At 38.3% G+C, this 20487-nt stretch overlaps 1 protein-coding gene and 1 long non-coding RNA gene across 6 annotated transcripts in view; one reads left to right on the forward strand and one right to left on the reverse strand.

The window, feature by feature from the left end:
• The window catches only part of LOC121897632 (neuronal acetylcholine receptor subunit alpha-7), a 55245-nt gene that overhangs the window by 8925 nt on the left and 25833 nt on the right, over positions 1–20487 (forward strand). Inside the window, exons 1-3 of one of the 2 annotated variants that reach the window (XM_042412269.1) lie at positions 2927–3036; positions 4756–4800; positions 13698–13807. In XM_042412269.1, the coding sequence (XP_042268203.1) occupies positions 2965–3036; positions 4756–4800; positions 13698–13807 (227 nt within the window). In that variant the 5' untranslated portion in view covers positions 2927–2964. Of the gene's footprint in view, positions 1–2926; positions 3037–4755; positions 4801–13697; positions 13808–20487 lie in introns of those variants that run through there. The other variant, XM_042412268.1, reaches the window with a different exon arrangement.
• Positions 1968–14915, reverse strand: LOC121897634. 4 transcript variants are annotated; one of them, XR_006096265.1, is made up of 5 exons: positions 14726–14915; positions 13716–13823; positions 4463–4538; positions 2506–2571; positions 1968–2363 (listed from the first exon to the last, which is right to left on the reverse strand). It is a non-coding gene; the product is annotated as an uncharacterized LOC121897634 (long non-coding RNA). The 4 variants fall into 4 exon arrangements; XR_006096264.1 differs by lacking the exon at positions 14726–14915 and adding an exon at positions 14027–14200; XR_006096266.1 differs by lacking the exon at positions 14726–14915 and adding an exon at positions 13893–14200 and having other exon boundaries at positions 2506–2568.

Raw genomic sequence — 20487 nt, forward strand, 5'->3', positions numbered from 1 at the left:
AATAATAATATAATTGTAGCAGTGGGCGTTGGGGCAGTAAGTGGCTCGCAATCATAGATCCAGATTCTGCAGCTCTGGAGGCAGAAATACCTGCAGAAAGCAACATGAGGAGACGAGAAAACACAAAACTACTGGAGAGAGAAGGTGCCGAGTTAGTAACATGAATTAATGGGACATGAATGTGTACAGACGGAGAAGGAGGAGGAGGAGAGAGGAGCTCAGTGCATCCCCCGGCGGTCTAGGCCTATAGCAGCATCACTAGGGGCCGGTCCAAGGCGAACCTGGCTGGACCTGACTATAAGCTTTATCAAAAAGGAAAGTTTTAACCCTACTCTTAAACGTAGAGAGGGTGTCTGCCCCCCGGACCGAATCTGGAAGATGGTTCCACAGGAGAGGATTCTAATTTCAAGAAAATCTGTAAAAGAAAATTAGATTTAATGTGCGTCCTCTGTAGGATAGTGTCACTGCTTTCTCAGTCTCATCATAGTCAATTTATCAGTTGATCAATTGTGAAAAGACTTAATCTTTCCGGCCCTGCAGGGAGCACTGGGCTTCATCTATTTTCCAGTTTCATCATTCACAGTGTTATTCATTCCCCAGCCTCATATTTCATTACTTATTAATAATATCAGATAACGACACAGATTCAGATTCAGCAGAGCACCGAAGCGGCTTCTTTTCTCTCCTGCAGTTTTTCTTCAGACTCTTAGATGTCGGAGAAATCTGATCTCTTGACTGTTCTGAATATTTTATTTTCTGATCTCAGGTGACTCTCTGTCCTTTAGATACATATAGTACATACAGAATCCTACAACTGCCTGCATTATACTCAAATGCAGTTGGGTTTATGTAAGTCTGCATCAGTCTAGTAGCTGCAGGCTTTGTTAAAGGGGGTTGAGTTTTTACAGATGCTCAGGAGAGCTTCCTCCAAACTTCATTTAATGCTCAACTCAAATTCATTTCCACATATTAAAGTATCAAAACTAAGCAGGTAACATAAACAATATAGATATATTATGAGAAAAGCTTATAAAACATATGTGAATATAAACTCTGAAACTGAAGATAAAAATTCTTTTCACCACTGAGCATGTGCAGGAACGCGTTTCTGTTTACAGAGCTTTGCTAGCTTGTTGTGCTACATATCAAAACCTCTTGACTTTGTACTACAGTCTAAATTTCTCAAAGAGCTTCAGTACAAGTCAAGAGATTATGATATGTTGCACAACAATCTCTGTTAAACAAAACTGAGTTCCCGCACATGCTCAGTGGTGTTTCTGTTTGTCTCTGTGCCTTACACAGAACTACTCTCCAGAGACTGGAAGTATGATCGCTGTTATTAGTCTTTGTAGACGTTACTAAACAAACTAACATGACCAAACTCTTCGTAAAGAAGGAACATGTCACCCAGTGCAGCGGTGTGGCTCATTGACATATTTCTAATAGTTTTTGGACAACAACGGAGTAATAAGATATATCAGATTCTGGATACAAACACAATACTTGTTAGTAGATCAGTTCATTGTTGGTTTGGCTCCAAACATGAGAAGTAGATATTTTGTTCTGAGTAGTGAGAAAGGAGGAGAGCACATTTCATACACAACAGCAATTCATAGTGTTTTACATAATGCTTCAAAAACATTAAAAAAAAAACACCACGAAAATATTAAAATGCAAATGATTAGAAAACCTTTTAAAAGAAATTAAAAAGTTAAGAACAGAGACATAAACACAGGATGAGTCACAGACTAGAAATACAGTTACAGTGCAGTAAACAGATGTAAGAAAGGAAATAAAAGTACAGTAGAGAAACCAGTCAGTCAAAGACAACAGCAGAGTTTTACTTCACCCTGTTTTATTCTGGCGACCAGGCTGGACAACGTTGTGGTTAAGGTTTGATTTGCTTTAGGCACAAAAACACTTTAGAAAAAGATGGTGTGAGTTAAAGTTACTTCTTCCTTAAGAGACCTTCTCTGGCGTGGTTACGATAATAATGACGTGGTTGAGGTTCGGGGATGATTGTAGTTACATTTATTTTAAAAAACTCTCCCAACTCGTGGTTGGAAATGTGTAACTTGCAGTTGGAAAGGAAGAGTGGTCTCCTGTGGCAAACATTACTGTTGATAGAGGCGCCTGATTAGTAAACGCTCCCATGGGTAGCTCTGGAGTGCGTGGTCGAACAACATATGGTCGTTTTAATCTGGAGGGCTTGTTGTGAGTTTTATATCCAGGCGAGTAGGTTTTCTTTCTGGCTGGCTGCCCCGATCTCCCAGGTGAGGGTGAGTGTGAGGTTAAGGTTGAAAAGAGCTCCACTCTGTTTCCTCCCTTCAAACGCTGCTGCTGCTGCTGCTGCTCTGTTCTTTCTGCAGCCACGGAAAAAAAAAAAGCTTCATTTTCGGGCTCCTGCTGCCTTCAAGACATTGATGAAACATCTCTGCATACTTTAAACACTTGTGCTGCAAAATTATTAATTGCATCATTTCTGTATTTTAGTCAGGTACATACTTTATCACAGTGTGAGAGCATCTTACATCAGCACAGGTTTCCATCATGGTCCAGAGCAGAGAGCTGCTGCAACAAAAAACACACAAACATCATCAATCCAAAATACAGTGAAGATGAGAAAACCAACAGTCTAAACTCAGATAAATGAAGAATTGACTCTACAAGAGCTTCAACATTTCCTTTTTATGAACTGTCCTGCTGCACATCTGTTCTCTTTATAGCTGATTCACTCGTTATTCTTCATTTTGTGACACTGATCAACAATAAAAGACCCTTTAATGTCAAAATAAAAATCAACATGTACAAAGTATTCAGTCCCTGTTAATAGGACGCATCCCCTAAATCATTACTGGTGTGGACAGTTGGTTTTAGAAGTCACATGATTAGTTAAATGGAGATCAGCTGTGTGGTGATTGAAAAGCAGCTTCAACAACCCCATCTGCTAGAAATGACCTTCATATGTGTCTAAACTGTTTTCCCAGTTATGTTGCGTTGACAAATGTAATCGCTGCCTGGATAATGTTCACACAGGTAAAGTTTTTTTTGAATGAATGAACATTTATATTTCAATCAGGAGAGACTCAGTTTTACGTAGTGAATGGTGTTTATTGAATGGCATGATAATGAATGTAAAAGTCTTTTTGGCGATTAGACTCCATCGTGATGTGGCCTAATATGGAGGGGGGGCGATGAATGCATGAATAGGATAACCCCTAACCCCCAATGGAGTCTAGACACTGGTGGCGGTGATGGAGAGGTGTGGATTGAGGTGGTGTGGTATCGGCTCCTGGAGATTGGGCGGACGAATGATGGTCCGGGATGGAGAGGCGAGGATGTGGAGGTGGACGTGATTATTGCCTGAAATGACAGCTGACAGCAACAGAGAGGGAAACGGTTTTAAAGTTTGACAGCTAGGCCGTGATTGGCTGTTTAGGGATCGTGGAAGGAATCCGATTTGTCAACTAGAAGTGAAGCGACTAACAGCTGATGTGAAAGCGGGAGGAGCTGAGAGAGAAGAGTGAAATTATGAATGAATGAATGATTAAGAGTCTTCCTGCCTGAATTTACACTATGCTTCATATCACACTGAAGTCAGAGGGAGGAGGATGAGGGACGTACAACATGCAGGAGACCCGAGTTCACATCCTGAGTCCCGCATGTGTTCATGTTTAGGCAACAAAAAGCACTTTGGTTAGTGGAAGATGGTGCCTTAAATGTTCATTACTGCAGACTTTTTTCTGTATTAAACCATGAACACCTTTATCATTGCTGTAGTTTATTCTAGCGGATATTTTGCTGCAAGATCAGATATTTTAGTGGGAAAAAAAACAACCAAGCAATACAATAATTAACAATATTATCAATTGCATCTCCAGCAAAACATTTTTGCTGCTGCAACTTTTATATGAACATCATTTCTAAGAGACAGGGTTGCTGCAGCTGTCCTGTACTCGGACCAAAGGACTAATAAATGATGAACTGCATAGCGACAGATGTTATCTCCTTTCTTTAGTATCTGCAGAGCGTTACCCTTAACTGGCAGTGACCGGCCCGACACACTAACTGTACAGGATCAAGAGGAGAGCGAGGGAATGCAAATGAACTTCATACAAAAATAATTCCCACCAGTAGCCTAGCTGGCCACTGTTTTTAGCAAATGTCACTCAAACAGGAGGTAGTGGTGCATTTTTAGGAGACTATTTCAGTGGATTCATGCATGTTTTTGGACATTAATGGAGCTCTATAACACATACAGTACCAGTCAAAAGTTTGGACACACTTCCTCTTTCAAGGGAATGGAAAGGTGTGTCCAAATTTTTGACTGGTACTGTAGGAATAAGATATATGAGGCTTTCTATGCACTCACTATACTTGTTAGTAGCTCAGTTCATTTCAGAGCTAACTGAAGGTCAGTCGTTTATTACACCATTGTAACGTTTACCTTTAACGTCCTTACCTTGAAAAGAATCTGCCCCCTTATGCAGCTTGTTTACATCCCCCCATCCTTGAATCCTCTCTGTACGCCCGACTACCTGAGAATGAATTAACAGGCCGGACATTCATCAAACTGACGTTATTCATATTCATATCCCCTCTGCTGGCACGCCACCATGTTTAAGATTAATTCAAATGGATGAAAGAGACAGTAGAGAGTGGACAGACTTTCAGCCGTGATTGCAGTGACTCAGAGGATCGTTGGTTCATCTGCATACAGAGCAGACACTGATTGTTCTGTTCTTCTGTTTGTAGGATGAGAAGAACCAGGTGCTGACCACCAACATCTGGCTACAGCTGGTGAGTGTTGTCCTTCATCAGTGGACTTCTTTACTCCCTCATAAAAAACATTTCTCTCCTTGATTCACATGTCTGTTTTCAGAAGTAGAAGATTCTTTGTCTTAACTTTTTTTTTTTACCTATTGACCTGTTATCTGAGCTAAAAGTATTTTATCTGCAAACCATGTCAGGAACATCTTGAACAGGTTGTCATCCCCAAAAGCATTGTTTTCCAATATTGTCAGAGGTTTCAGGAGAAGAACTAGAAGAACTTTGTGTTCCTAAAACTGTTATTTACAGTGTTGGAAGAAGTATTCAGATCCTTTACTTAAATAAAAGTACAAATACAGTAATGTAAAAATACTCCATTACAAGTAAAAGTCCTGCATGACAAATCCTTCTACAGTAAAAGTACATAAGTATTATGAGCTTGATGTAGTTAAAGTATTGCAGTAAAAGTAGTGGTTTGGTCCCTCTGACTGATATATTATTATATATGACATCATTAGATTATTAATAGTGAAGCATCAGTGTTAGAGCAGCATGTTACTGTTGTAGCTGCTGGAGGTGGAGCTAGTTTACACTACTTTATATACAGTTAGCTAGTTTAGTCCACTGGTTCCCAACCTAGGGGTCGGGCCCCTCCAAAGGGTCAGCAGATAAATCTGAGGGGTCGTGAGATGATTAATGGGAGAGGAAAGAAGAAAAAACAAAGTTCTGATACACAAATCTGTTTTCAGTTTTTTGGACTTTTTCTCTAATCTTTGATTTTTGCTGAAATATTGGATCATTTGAACATTTATTGAAATGAAAGCATGTGAGAAGTTTAGAGGGAAAAATCACTATTTGGTGGAGCTGTTAACAACTCATAGACATGTGAAATGTGACCCCGACTACACACTGCTTTTTGTAAGACGTCAAAAGCCAAAAAGGTTGGAAACCACTGGTTTCATCTTTAACAATGTGTTGTATTTGAAAAGCTTGTTATATTATCCATTGTGTCAAATCTTCATCTGAAAAGTAACTAAAGCTGTCAAATAAATGTAGTGGAGTAGAAAGTACAATATTTCCCTCTGAAATGTAGTGGAGTGGAAGTATAAAGTAGCATCAAATACAAATTTTCAAGTGAAGTACCTCAAAATTGTACTTAAGTTAATGTACTTAGTTACTTTCCCCCACTGAATGTCTGTTGTAATGGAAGAAATACCCAAGTTGTAGCAGCCTGAAGACCTGAACAATCAGCACATTTTCGTGATACAACCTTTGCAGCCTCTCTGCTGTCACGCTGCTCTCTTGGACCACAGTTACATCACAGAAAATTCAACCTGAGCTGCCCCTATTGGTTACAGATGGGTCTATTTGTGCCGGGCAAGCCGCTGGGGACAGTGTCTAAACAGACTCTCGGGGGGGGGAAGAAACCAAGTAAACATTGATAATGAATGGAAGCCTGCAGCCACATCATCCCATCCTTCCTTCAGCTCCCAGAGAGACTCTGGAGGAATCGTACAACTCCAGCTCTGGTATTTGACCCAAATAAGTTTGCTGTGATGGAGAAAAACTCGATCAGAGCGCCAACTACTCTCTCTCTGTTTCCACAAATACTTCATCTACTGTTCAGTTTGCTGTCAGGGTTGAAAACCTGACACATCCTGCACTTTGATGCTTTACACCTTTCTGACATCGACTCCTGCTGCTGCGTCTCTTTTTCTCTTGAACTTCATCTCACTCCTTTTTTTTCTGCCTTTTGTCGGCCAGAACCGACTCTGGTGTGAATGTCAGAGCTGATGGTGAGCGTAGGAATTCATTAGGAGAGCTTCTTAAACCCATTTCATGCAGCTGTCCAAATTTAATTAGGTTTCATATCAGGTCCTGCGGAATGTGTGTTTGTAAAGTGGTGATGCACTAATCCGGACTAATCTGCTCCTCTCGGATGGAAAGGTTGGTTCCTCCCCGGAGACTCGGCATTTCCTCTCCGCAGCATCATCCTCCCAGGACCAACTAGTCTTTTAGCTTAATTTAATTTGGCGTTGGCATCTCTCCTCCTCCTCCTCCTCCTCCTCCTCCTCCTCCGCTGCTGCTGCTGCTGGAGTCTTTGTGTTTTTTGGTGGAGGGGATGAATGTCTGTAAGCGAGAGGAAACATTTCTGCGCAGGGAGCTGTGTGGGTTTTTTTAATGTCAGAGTCTTTCTGCGGCTTTTGGAAGTTTTTTTCTCCTGGCTAACTAGAAAACTTTGACTCGCTCGGCGGATAAAAACAGACTCGGTATCGACATTTTGGAGCAGATTTCTCCCCTCAGGGTCTCATGATGAGCTTGTTTTTACAGTGTTTCAATGATTTTATTGAGTATTCCTTTTATTCTCATGCTGTTAGAAGCCAGACACATATCACAAAGCACAGAACACGTATATATTAATACTTAAAATGCACAATTATCAAATGAGACAGATGACCAGTGGAAGAAAAAGCAAAGGAAGGACATATTTTAATAGTTAATAAAAGACTTAATAAAGTCATCTGTAGAACAGTGTCATGACTTCCTGAACATCATGAACAAAAGACTACAAACCACTATAAACATTCTTTGAGCTACATGCTACAACATGCTCACAACAACCATGCTAATATGCTAATGTTTAGCAGGTATAATGTTTACTATGTTCACTGTCTTAGTTTAGTGTGTTATGCTAATATGTGCTACTTGGCACTAAAATATGTCTGAGGCTGATCAGAGTATCATTAGTTTAGCAGCTATTTGGTCATAAACCAGAATATTTTGCCCTGATAATAGCGCTAAATGAAAAGTCAGGAAAGTTATCACAATCCATCCTGAGGAGTTCAATGAAAACCTTCTAATAGTTGTTAAGATATGTCAGTCTGGACTGAACAGCATTACTCTCCCAGAGCCAAAAAATTAGATTATCAAGAAGAAAATATCACGGGAAAACAAGTCGTCCCAATTAAACAACAAAATCTGTGTGTGGTCCATGAAATCCACACATAGAAGCGTTTTCTGATCTGACAGCAGGTCAGCAGGACGACGTCTGTCTGTGCCTCCAACATCACTGTTGGAAAATAAATATGTTTTATATGATAATAAGGATGATGGTTTGGGTTAAAATTACTTCTTCCTTAAGTTTAGAAGACCTTTGTCATCATGGTTGCAATAATAACAGCGTGGTTAAGGTTAGGGGATGATGTGGTTTTAAAAGAAACAGTGTTGACTTGCGGTTGGAAACAGGAAGTGAACAGCGATGTTTTGTTGATTCATCCATCCACCTCCTCCCTACGTGGACTTTATCACTCTATAATAACGTCACCTGATTTCCTCCTTTGCTCCCGTCATAATTACAACAGCTGCTAGACTTGAACGTAAATAAATGCTGCTGAACCTGTGGTTTTTCTTGGGAGGACATTGTCGATAACTAAAGGGATCATATTCTACTTTTTATGATTTTCTATCATTCATATCCTGCTAAAATGTCAGATGTTAAACATGGTCAACGTTCCAAAACTTGAGGTGAACGTATGTAAAAACACTCCCTGTAAGACAAAACCCAGGTTTCACATTTCGTTTCCAATTTTTTTTTTAACTTTCCTGACGAGAAAACATCAGCTCATCGTCACATGTCGTCTGTCCGTTCTGTAATCTTTGTTGCTGAGGTTGTTCACATTGTCTACTCTCATATTTCGGGTCTGATTCTGAGCTGAACTGAGGGGCTGCATGAAGGGCCAGTATAAGATCAATAAGGAATATAAATAAGGGATGTAAGTCGTGCAAAGACACTTCAGTAGAGCCCCAGAATAAAAAATATGGACCTAGAAATGTGCAGAATATGTCCCCTTTAAATTAGGATGTATCGGTACCAAAGGGGAACTTGTTTTTCAGCTCTAAATGAACAGCATGTGTTAGTCATACTGGTCGCAGCGGCTTCTGTTTGACATTTATTGTGCGCTCGTTAGACCCATTTATGTAAAATTATACACTTTTATATCACTGTACTCTATGAAATCACTGAGTGGTCAGAACCTAAAGACGACTGTCGCGAGCTCTGCAGTCACTTTGCAGTATGACGCTCAGAAACGGACACCTACGGCTCCTAGTCAGCGTCTAATAAAACTAAATCCTCTGTATGGTGTTGGTTTCTTGTTATTGTGTCTCTTTGGGCCGACTGTGGATCTTTACACGTTTAATCTTTTCAAAAAGGAAGAATTAAAGTGAGCTCACAAACCCAAAAATAACCATTAAATCTGTCAGGGTGCAGCACCAGTATCACACCAAACATGAACGTACGACTGACTAAACCCCAAATATATGAAATGTTTTATCTAAATATGCTGCAATCCTACCAGTTAATGCAGCACTGGGACGTCTTGACTTAAAGATTTTGTTTGTACATTTTTCCTCCTTATTGAATCCTTTTGTAACTGTAAGTAAAATATGTTTTTCTTTCTTTTCTATCTTTTATAGCGTGCAGGTTTCTTTTGGTCTCGTCCTGTTCTGACTCTTTGAGCCTTTGAACCTTTTCTCGACATGAGAGAAGGCAACACAGACATCCTCACCTGCGCATTAAAAATACATGTAAATACTGGATATGAAACAGTTTCTCATCTTGCTTTTTGATGTTCTTTGAGGTCTCGGCAGTTTCATCAGCTCGTATGGTTAACTCTGGATGTCTGTGTATTTGTGCATTGATGCAATTTAATGACAAAATAAGTCATTTGATTAGTTGTGGCCCTGAAATCAATAATAATAAATAAAAATAATATTAAACTTACGAAACAAATGTACCAAAAAAGAGTGAGACTGAGAACATTCAGGTAATTTCACAGGAAATGCTGGCGTTGAGTTGTAATGTAAAGTTACATTTAAATGTCTGATAATTACATGGTAATAACTGGTAATTAGAGAACACGAGACGCTGTTGTTTCCTGAATTGATGAGCACATTTTCATGCACACAGATACTCTGATTACTGATCAATAGCACCACAGTCATCAACAGTTGCAGTTAAATTGTGTAGTTTCTCAGGGTATCTGCAGGTTATTTTAATTAAAATCTTAAAAATTCTTTAATTTAATTAACAAAGCTCTTGAATATTTGCTGACAGTAATGTTATTAGTACATAATGTGTTTGCGGCTGTCGGGAGATGTTCTACATCTATAAGCTACAAGTGAGACGGTGGTTTGTGCTGCAGGAAGATGTTTAATCCTTTTTTTTTTGTGGCGTTTCATTCAGCAGCATCAGACCTGCGGCGAACACTGTCACTACTGCAGCTACAGTAGCAGGAAGCTCATTCATTATTTAAACCATTTTAAGATAATTAAATACATAATCTTTCTGCCACTTATCTGGGTCCACGTCATGTTAATTTATTAATTAGATGACGAGGAATTCTTGTGAAATAAGTACTGGCAAAAATGTGGTGTCATATACATTAAAGGATAAGTTCAAGTGTGTCTTAAAACAACAGTCAGGTGTCCATATGAACATCGAAAGAGGTTTTCCTCGCTGTAATCATTCCTCCTGTTCATACTGGATATTAAAAGATCCTTCAAATGTGCTTTCAATGGAAGTGATGGAGGCCAAAATCCACAGTGTGTCCACACAGTCATTTAAAAGTTGATGTGAAGCTTATATGAGGCTTCAGCAGTCTGAGTTAGTCATATCAAGTGGATATCTGACACATTTACAGTCTTTTTAGCATCAAATTCCCTCTTTGTGTTTCCCTGTTGAGCTGCAGGTGGAAGTATAGTAACAAAAAGAGGAACTTTGGCACTAAAAAGACTGTAACGTTGAAAGACATCTACTTGATTTACATTGTAAGTGCATTATGAAGGGATCTTCTAACGGTCAGTATGAACAGGAGGAATGATTACAGCAAGAAAAACATTGTGAACACGTCCTTTAATAAACAATTGTCGGCCTTTTTACCTCCACTGGTTTTCCATCATGGTTTGACCATGAAACAGGTATTAAATTAGATTCTGTGTTGGATTAAAAAAGTCTTCAAAAGTCTAACACTGCAGAAAAAAAACCCTGCTCTTCATAAATGCAACATTCGGTTTACTGCAACTTCTTAACTTTGACATCCAAAGTTGCTTTAATGTGACACTTTCAGTGGAAGTGAAGATATTGCTTTAATTTGGTGAAAACTGACTTTTTTAGTCTGCATGTAAACAGACTCACTGCTTCATGGTGAGAAAGGGGAAAGTGACACTACCATGGTGCAATTTAAAAACTCAATTTTTGCCACTTCATTTTGACTTATTTTTAAAAATATTTTGTACATTTTTGGGGGCCTGAAAGATCAAATACATTTTGAACATTTCTTTGAAGTTTGTACTCCAGAAGTCATCCCACTCTTAGTTTGGCTTTTTTGGACACAAACTTTAGAGTCTTGTCTTGTTATTTATTTATTTATCTGGCATCTCTGCAGCCTCTGCAACAGCTTTCAACAGATTCCTCTGGGAGAAACATTTCAGCTCAGTGACAGGAAGTAAACAAGACAGAGAACGATGTATGTGACCTTCAGCCAACGTGGCCTCAAACCATCAACACAGACCAGAGCACAGAGAGGCTCTGAAATGTAATGAGGCCCGAGCCGGCCAGAAGAGCTGTGTATGCAAATCAGACATCAACACAGTGCTGATGTTTCTTGGCAACACTCAGTGTCTCACTGCTTCCTAAAAAAACAAACTAAGCTAACAAAGGCAAGTTACGTTAGAATCATCAGTGTTATCTGGAGTTCACCAAATGAAAAACGGAGGTCAAACACAGACGAGCTGCTGCTTATCAGCTGCTTTCAGACGTGAGATACTCAAGTCATCACTTCTGGAACATTTTACTGTCCTTGCATTGTTTATGGAGATCTCATTTCTGTCTTTATCATTTCTTTGTGTATGTTTCCCTAAATATAAGCCATATTGTACAGAAGACAATCCTGATATGACGCCTTATTTCAAACGCCCTAAGAAATGACACCTTTCGGCAGTGGTGGAAGAATTATTGAGGTCTTTTACTTAAATAAAAGTAGCAATACCACAGCATAAAAATGCTCCATTACATGTAAAAGGCCTGCATTTAGATATTAGTTAAGTAAATGTATAAAAGCATTAGTTGCAAAATGTACTTAAAGTATTGAAAATAGAAGTACTCATTATGCAAAATGTACATGTTTTACATGTGTGTGTGTCTGCTGCCCAGTGTATAAACATAGCACAAAAAGTCAGGAAATTTGTGTTTGGTAGATTATTTCCTTGTTGTAACAATGCTTCTTGGCAATAAATATTATACCGTTGGAAAGCCTGTTTATTTCCTTTTTTAAATGATGCCACATTTGTAAGGAACATGCATGTATGTGGGTTGCACCCATGAAAAATTTGCCAAATCTTCTCTGCCAATGCCAAACAGCTTATTCTGCCGCTGACTCTTGTTTGGTGTTTGGTGGATTGGATGATTGAAGTTTGAAGAAACAAGACATATTGGAAATTTAACAATTTATTCATTTAACAAACAGGAGGCTCAGTAGCATGTGGAAGAACCATACACAGCCACAACAGCCTGGCCAAACACCAAACAAGAGTCAACGGCAGAATAAGCTGTTTGGCATTGGCAGAGAAGATTTAGCATATTTTTCATGGGTGCAACCCGCATACTCAGCTCTGCTGCTCATCCCACAAATGCATGTTCCTTACAAATGTGGCACCATTTAAAAAGGGAAATAAACAGGCTATCCAACGGTATAAGATTTATTGCCAAGAAGCATTGTTACAACAAAGAAATAATCTACCAAACATAAATTTCCTTACTTTTTGTGATATGTTTATAATAAATATAACTCAGTGTTATATTTATTATGGTAAGAGAAAAAGAAGTTGACATCCTCCCAAATATAGTAACTCAGAGTTATATTTATTATGTACAGTATATATACAGATATAGTCTATAGTGCTTGTAAAAAGTATTCACCATTCTTGGAATTTGTCATGTTTTATTGTCTTAAAACATTGATTCAAAGAGGATTTAATGAGGATTTTTTGACACTGATCAACAGAAAAAGACCCTTTAATGTAAAGATGAAAACAGATCTCTACAAAGTGACCTATATTAATCATAAATATAAAAAATATAGAATACATCATCTGTTTTACATGTAAAACATTGATATAAAAATGACTAGTAAGTATAATGGTGAAATAAATGTAGTGGAGCACAAAATAAAAGCGTAGAAGTATAAAGTAGCATAAAATGGAAATACTCAAGTAAAGTAAAAGTACCTCAAAACTATACTGAAGTTCAGTAAATTAGTTACTTTCCACTGCTGCCTTTAGGATGTGATGGGAATAAGATCTGAATGAGAAAATCTCAAGTCAATAAATGAGGGAAATTATTAGAAGATTTTAATCAATCATCACTTAATTATTTTCAGAAGTTTGATTGATGAAGCTTTGACAATATATTAAGTGGATATTGTGTTTTTTGTACATTTGTCAGACCTTTTTAGTTGTTGGACTTTTGCTTAATTTTCCATACAGCTGTGACAACAGAACACATGTTTGTGTCTACATGGATGTAGCTTCCATCGTTTAGAAAATCCACTGCAACAGAATTAAATGTTTTAGTAATTCAGTAACTAGTTTTTGTTATTAGCATGCACAGAAAAACACAAGTTGAGGCTGTGATGTTTTCAATAAGTTTCATTTTCACTGGTAACACAGTCAAGAGCAGATGGCATTTTCAAAACCGTGTTTTTAGGTGACTGAAGACGAGATTTCTATGTGGACGAGAAGTCAAAAGAAGAAAATGTTTTGTCTTTTTAAAAAATGAACTCTGTGGATGCAGCCTCAGTATATCCAACGGTTGTGTGTGTGTGTGTGTGTGTGTGTGTGTGTGTGTATGTGTGTGTGTGTGTGTGTAGTACTGGACAGATTTCTACCTGCAGTGGAACATGTCGGATTATCCAGGTGTGACCAACGTCAGATTCCCCGACAGCCAGATCTGGAGGCCGGACATCCTGCTGTACAACAGGTACACGACCTCCCTGCTGCAGACAAACAAACTGTGTTTTTGCCTCTGAATTTTGCAAAAATTTAAGTAAACAAACTACACTCACACAGTCCTGGTGAAGCAGATCAGGAGATGTTGTGTTCCAGACTTAAACTTTAATTTAAAAAGCCACTGTAGCCACAGAGATATCGTCTTTTTTATTCCACACATTCTTCTTCCTTGTCAAAACCTGGCACCTACGTTTCCCACATTGCAACTTGACTCCATTCACTCAACTGTACAGATTATGCTGAGAGACACTCAACAAATACTATGACTTGCAAGGAGAGGATCTCGTTAGCGACCCGGGTAGCCAAGCTAGCATTTCTGCTAGCGAGCTAATCTACTAGCATGTTTACTCCCAACTGAACACTGTGCGAGCCGATACGTTATCTTAAAGACCATTGCTGATGTTGATCTGATGAGTTTTTAATTAAAAACATTACAAGGGACACATTTTTGTAGGAATTTATTGTTAAAAATTAAGTTTGTTTTTCCTAAACTGGCATTGAACTGTGTCCTCTTTAATATCTGATATTTATCTGATCAGACACGGTGAAAGTCTTTTGCTGGGCGACAGATTCAATTTGAGGGGAAACTCTGTTAATAGAACAATGATACAGAAACTAAAAGTAATACTGAAGGATCCTTAGGTGTGCTTTTCAAAATCTGATAAATTTGACGTCATGTTTGCATTAATATTCACAATATTTTGGATGGAGGTTGGCTACTACAAATGTTTAGTTTGTTTCTTATCATTTAAACATTTGTAAATGTTTTGCATTGTTCCAATCACAGTTTGTCCAAACTAAACAGGTTTATTAACCAACTTTACTGCAGATTAGCTGTAGTTTTACACATTTTCCAGCAACAGTTGTTTTGTTCTTCTTCACTTTTTACCTCGTGTTACAACTGGACAAGCTAACAAGGCTATCGAAAACTAGCCTACTAACGCCTTCGACTGTCTCCGTCGGTCACGTGATCCTCTCCTTGAAGTTCGTTGTTGTCCGTCGAGAGTCTCCCATGTTATGCTAGTAGTGGCTAATGTAGGATGGAGCTCCAGCGGAGATGAGGAGCAGGCTACAGGAGGTTTTGGTAACCTCATGTCTTTCAGATTTTTTTTTCCAATTTCAAACTTGTAGTCTTGAAGCAGACATCAATTGAGGCAATTTATCAGATTTCACACAGCTCTCCCTGGAGACACAGAAGGCTTCATACTACTTAATACACATATAACTAGAAACACGTGCTGAAGTGGAAAACAGATGATGTAATTATTATTATATATGATAATCTGAAAATGCCACCGATAACCATTATTATTTGAAGTCACTTGTTTTGCCGTAATTCATTGAATATTCATGCCTGTAAAGTTTTCTTCAGTCTCAAGCTGAGGTTCAGAGAAACTACAATTCTCAAATGCTGGGTTTTCTTCTTTAAAGGACAAGTTCACGATTTTTTAAGTGTGTCTTAAAACAGCAGTCAGGTGTCCATATGAACATACTGGATATTAAAAGATCCTTCAAATGTGCTTTCAATGGAAGTGATGGAGGCCAAAATCCACAGTGTGTCCACACAGTCATTTAAAAGTTGATGTTAAGCTTATATGAGGCTTCAGCAGTCTGAGTTAGTCATATCAAGTGGATATCTGACACATTTACAGTCTTTTTAGCATCAAATTCCCTCTTTGTGTTTCCTCAGACAGTGTTTCCCTGTTGAACTGTGGTGGAAGTATAGTAACAAAAAGAGGGACTTTGGCACTAAAAAGACTGTAACGTTGAAAGATATCTACTTGATTTGACTCATTTGGATGCTGAAGCTTCATATTAGCTTCAGATAAACTTTTAAATATATTTTTGCACAGAAGGAGGACTGTGGATTTTGTCCCCCATCACTTCCATTGTAAGTCCATTATGAAGGGATCTTCTAATGGTCAGTATGAACAGGAGGAATGATTACAGCAAGAAAAACATGTTTCACTGTTCAGTTCGGCTCCTGACTGTTGTTTTAAGACACAGTCGGAAAATTGTGAACCCGTCCTTTAAATGTAAAATGTCTGAACACAGAGAAACACTGATCAGTTTGTCTTCTGGTGGATTTAGGATGTTTTATTTCACGGTGAGACGACTCACTGTTCGAGGTTTATTTTCATACCTCGGTTCTGATTCAGTAAACAAGCTAATTCAGCTAATTCCCGCCTGTTATCAGCGCTAAAGATAGGTGCTCTCCCTGTCAGGATTAATACCTCACTGTTAACACACACATCAGGAGCTGCTGGCTGTGGGAGGCGACGAGCGTTTCAGCTCATTAACTGAGCAGCGTTCAGGAGCAGAGTTTGATCCTGGTAGGGGGGGAGCTAGCTGTCGGAGGGAATATTGACCTGGCTGTTTTTAATGAGAGGGGCCCAATGAACAGCTTCGGAGTCTGACTTTGAGTTATTATTGGGCACCATATTGACTTTTACAGCAAACTTACTATAGTTTTACTTACTGAGTTTTCTACTTTCAACAGCTAACAAACTCTTCCGGCAACTAACTCCAGTTCCTGCACACACACAAAAAAAAGTTAAGATAATACGCTGCGAATGTGATAAAATATCTTTTTCTGTCCAGACCATAGCCATGTATATAAAGCTCTTATCTTATCTTAACATATTTAATCCTTTATTTAACCAGGTAAAAGTCTAATATCGACATATCTGGCAAAAGAGCAGCATAAACATTGTTAAAAACATAAACAACATAAATACAAACAACATAAACAGACAAATACAACTGTCACACACTACAAACTTGTGAACACAATATCCAGTTCATATGTAAAACAAGATTATGGACAAAATACAGATAAGATGCATAAACAGGTACGATTTTCGAAAAACTTAAGAAAAATTTTACATTTACATACTAAGAGTACTTTTTTCTTGATCCTTTAAAATTCCCCAATAGTAATCAGCTCTGACAGTTTCAGGTCCTTCTGTACATTGTTCTAGGAGGAAGGGGCTGCGTATTTGAAAGCTTGCCTTGGAGAACAAACATCTGTAGAATATCATGAGATGTACACAGATAAGTAGGAACCAGTCCAAGGAGAGATTTTTATATAAAAGAGTACAGTGGTGTACAAAATGGCCACAACCAGTGATAAAACATAAAGCACAATGGTTGGATACAGTATCCAACTTCTTTAGGCACTGGTCAGATTCATTCATAAAGAGCACATTGCTGTAATCCGATAAAGGTAAAAAAGTTGCCAAAATCAGGCTTTTCCTTGTCTGGAGGGAGAAACATGATTTATTCCAAAAGAATAAACTTAATCTCAGTTTCAGTTAGGTTTTCAGTGTGTGATCTGAATGACAAGTTCTGATCAATAATGATACCTAAATACTTATATGTTGAGACCATTTCAATGTCAACCTCTTTAGCACTTGAGAGCTTAGATGATAAGTCTTTGCCATTTGAAAATAGCATGATTTTGGATTTGTCTGCATTTAACACCAACTTAAATTGAGTCATATAGGATTGAACCACATCAAAGGCAGACTGCAGGAATTCAAGGGTTTGAAGGGGATGAGCAATAGATAACTATCATCTGCATGAAAATGGAAAGCAGCATTTGATAAATTATCACAAAAATTATTTACATATCTGTAGAACAGAAGTGGTCCTAATATGGAACCCTGGGGTACACCTTTTGATACAGAGAGGAAGAAAAAGGAAAATCCAGCAAACTGGACGCAATGAGTTCTAGCTGACAAGTTATTTGAAAACCAGCTTACAGCTTGCACAGATAAGCCAGTACTGTTTATCTGAGTCTATTGTCCAAGGTGACATGGTCAACTGTGTCAGACGCCTTGGACAAATCAATAAAAAGAGCTGCACAGTATTTTTTGCATTCCAATATTGTCATTCACCACTTAAATTGCAGCAGTTATCACGCTGTGCTGTTTTCTAAAGCCTGACTGATGCTGAGATACAACACCAGTTGTGTCTAAAAAAAACCTTTAAGTTGTTCACTAACAAGCTTTTTAAGGACTTAATTTAGAGATTGGCTTGTAGTTATTACCGACTGAGAGATCAGCGAAGGGAGAACGTGGGCAGATTTCCATATATCAGGAATGTCATTATTGGAAAGGGTGAGATTAAAAGTCAGAGATTCTGCTATAAAGTCAACAGCTAACTTTAGAAAGTAAGGATCAAGCTCATTAGAACCTGCACGTTTATTAGGATCCAGTTGCTTTAAGGCTCCATGGACCACTATACAGTACTATACTACATTAAGAGGAGTAACATCGGTATCAACGGTTAACCATAGAATTAATTGGGGGTGGGGAAAAGTGAACCCTCTGCTCATTTGGCTGTTTTGGATCAGGGTGTGAAGACTCAAATAAAGAACCTGAAGAAATGAAATGTTCATTAAAGCAGTTAAAAATGGCTGATTTATCAGTTATTACATTATTTACATTTCAGACTGGCAACTAATTCCTGGTTACACTCCCAAATGAAGATTTTATTACTTTCCAAAATTTCTTAGGATCATTTCAGTTTCTAGTAGTTTTAGAAAGGTAGAACTCAGATTTAGCCTTTTTGATGAGAGAAGTAAAGCAGTTTCAGAGCTGTCTAAAAATCAGCCAATCAACCCAGAGAACATCCCCTTCTTTTAGTCTGGACAGCTCCGAGGAAAACCAGGGAATGTTTTGCAGACAGGAACATGTTAATTTATAAAACTAATAAAAGCATCATGAAAGTAGTTCCAAACCAGTTCTACGTCATAAATGAGAAAGATTTTGTTCCAATCAAAGTCCCACAAATCATGAAGAAAAGCTCGCTCACAGAAATGCTTAAAAGTCTTGATTAAGAACAATTTGTGGTCTTGATTTTTGGAGCTTAGCTTTTCTGACTGTAGCACACAATGGTTGCTTAAATCATTTGCAAAAATACCAATATCAGAATATTTATGAGGAGTATTTGTTAAAAAATAAATCAAGAAAAGAGGATTTCTCTGGGCATTTAAGGTTCGGACAAGTTGAGCAATTATTTAGTTGCAAATGACTCATGGATAGATGTCAGAGACAGAAGACAACCAGTCCCAGTTAAAATCTCCAGCAAAGAGAACCTCATTAAAATCTAAGGTTGATAGATGTTTACTCAAAGATGATAAAGCTGCACTGCTTGTACACAACCTTCAACAGTGATAAAATGGCTTGTAAGAAGTTCCAGTTTCAAGGCAAGAAGTTCACATAGATACATACTGATGTAGGGATGCTAGCATGACATTTGTTCCTTATGTAAATGGTAACGCCACCATCTTTTCTGGGATGCTCACAATGAAAAACATTGTAACCCTAAATTGCGATGTCTTTGTGATAGATTTGTTTAGCCTGGTTTCAGACAAAACAAGAATATGAGTATCAGATGAGATGCCCAGATTTTTAACTAGATCCAATTTAGCAAGTAAACCTCTGACATTTGGGTGAATAATACCAAACCAAGATCTAGCTTTGAAATCACAAGGGGTAATCTGAACAATTAAAATCTGGGCCTGGGTTTACATTTCCTCATAGTAGAAGCAAGAAAACAATAAAATATTTTCTTTTCACAGAGACTGGTTGATTACTCTTAACCCTTGGTTTACTAAGGGGATAAGAGAAGAATGAACAACCCAGTCGCCAGAAGGAAACGTCGGCGTTGAACGTTTCTGCAAACCACAGAAACGTTGAATATATATACGTTTCAACACGTGTAATATGTATCATATCAACATTTCTACAAACGTAGCATATTAACATTTCTATCTGTTGAATAATGATGTTTTATGGTGTGACAACACTGTGGTTAAGGTCTGGTTAGCTTTAGGAACAAAGACCACTTGGTTGAAATGTTAATATGCTACATATTACATGTGTTGAAACGTAGATATCCAACATTTCTGTGGTTTGCAGAAATATAAACTGCCAACGTTTTATTCTGGCGACCAGGCTGGAATGAAAACAATCAGTCATGGAATAAATAGGTTGATAAAATAGGGTAAAGTCATGAAATCTTCAATAAAGTGTGTGATCCAATTGGGATAGCTCCTAAAAGATTTAAAATCCCAGTATGTGCCTTTTTGAAGGAATACATGATGAGGCACATGATGGTCTCCACACCTCATGTGGATTCAGTACAGTCAGTAAAAGCAAAAGAGGTGCTGAAGGAAACATGCTGATCAGCTTGTAGCAGGGACCAACGGGTGATGTCACAGCTTGCTATGTCCATCTGTGGTTCACATTCTGGCCGATTCTGGAGGACGTGGACGCTCCGTCTGTTTCTTCACCTCTTGGTGCTGGAATGCCGACACGCTGGTTGATTTTCTTATGATGCTTCTTTCTTGGCTCTGATAATACCGCTTGAAATTGTATTCCTATTGTTTTACCAACCAGCTGGTCCTGATTTTAGCACACTGGGATCGATGTCTTCCTGTTTCAACTTCATCATCTGACTCAAAAGGACAAAGAATTTGGATCGGACTATCACTGCACTGATCTGGTTTTTGTCAGTATTCTTGCTTCCTACCACAAGATGTTTCCTTCAGCACCTCTTTTGCTTTTATTGACTGTACTGTGTCCACATGAGGTGCATGAAAGGTGTGGATTATATTCCTTCAAAAAGGCACATACTTAACTA

The sequence above is a fragment of the Thunnus maccoyii genome, chromosome 5 (genome assembly GCF_910596095.1).
Source record: "Thunnus maccoyii chromosome 5, fThuMac1.1, whole genome shotgun sequence".
In the NCBI taxonomy this organism is placed as follows: domain Eukaryota; kingdom Metazoa; phylum Chordata; class Actinopteri; order Scombriformes; family Scombridae; genus Thunnus; species Thunnus maccoyii.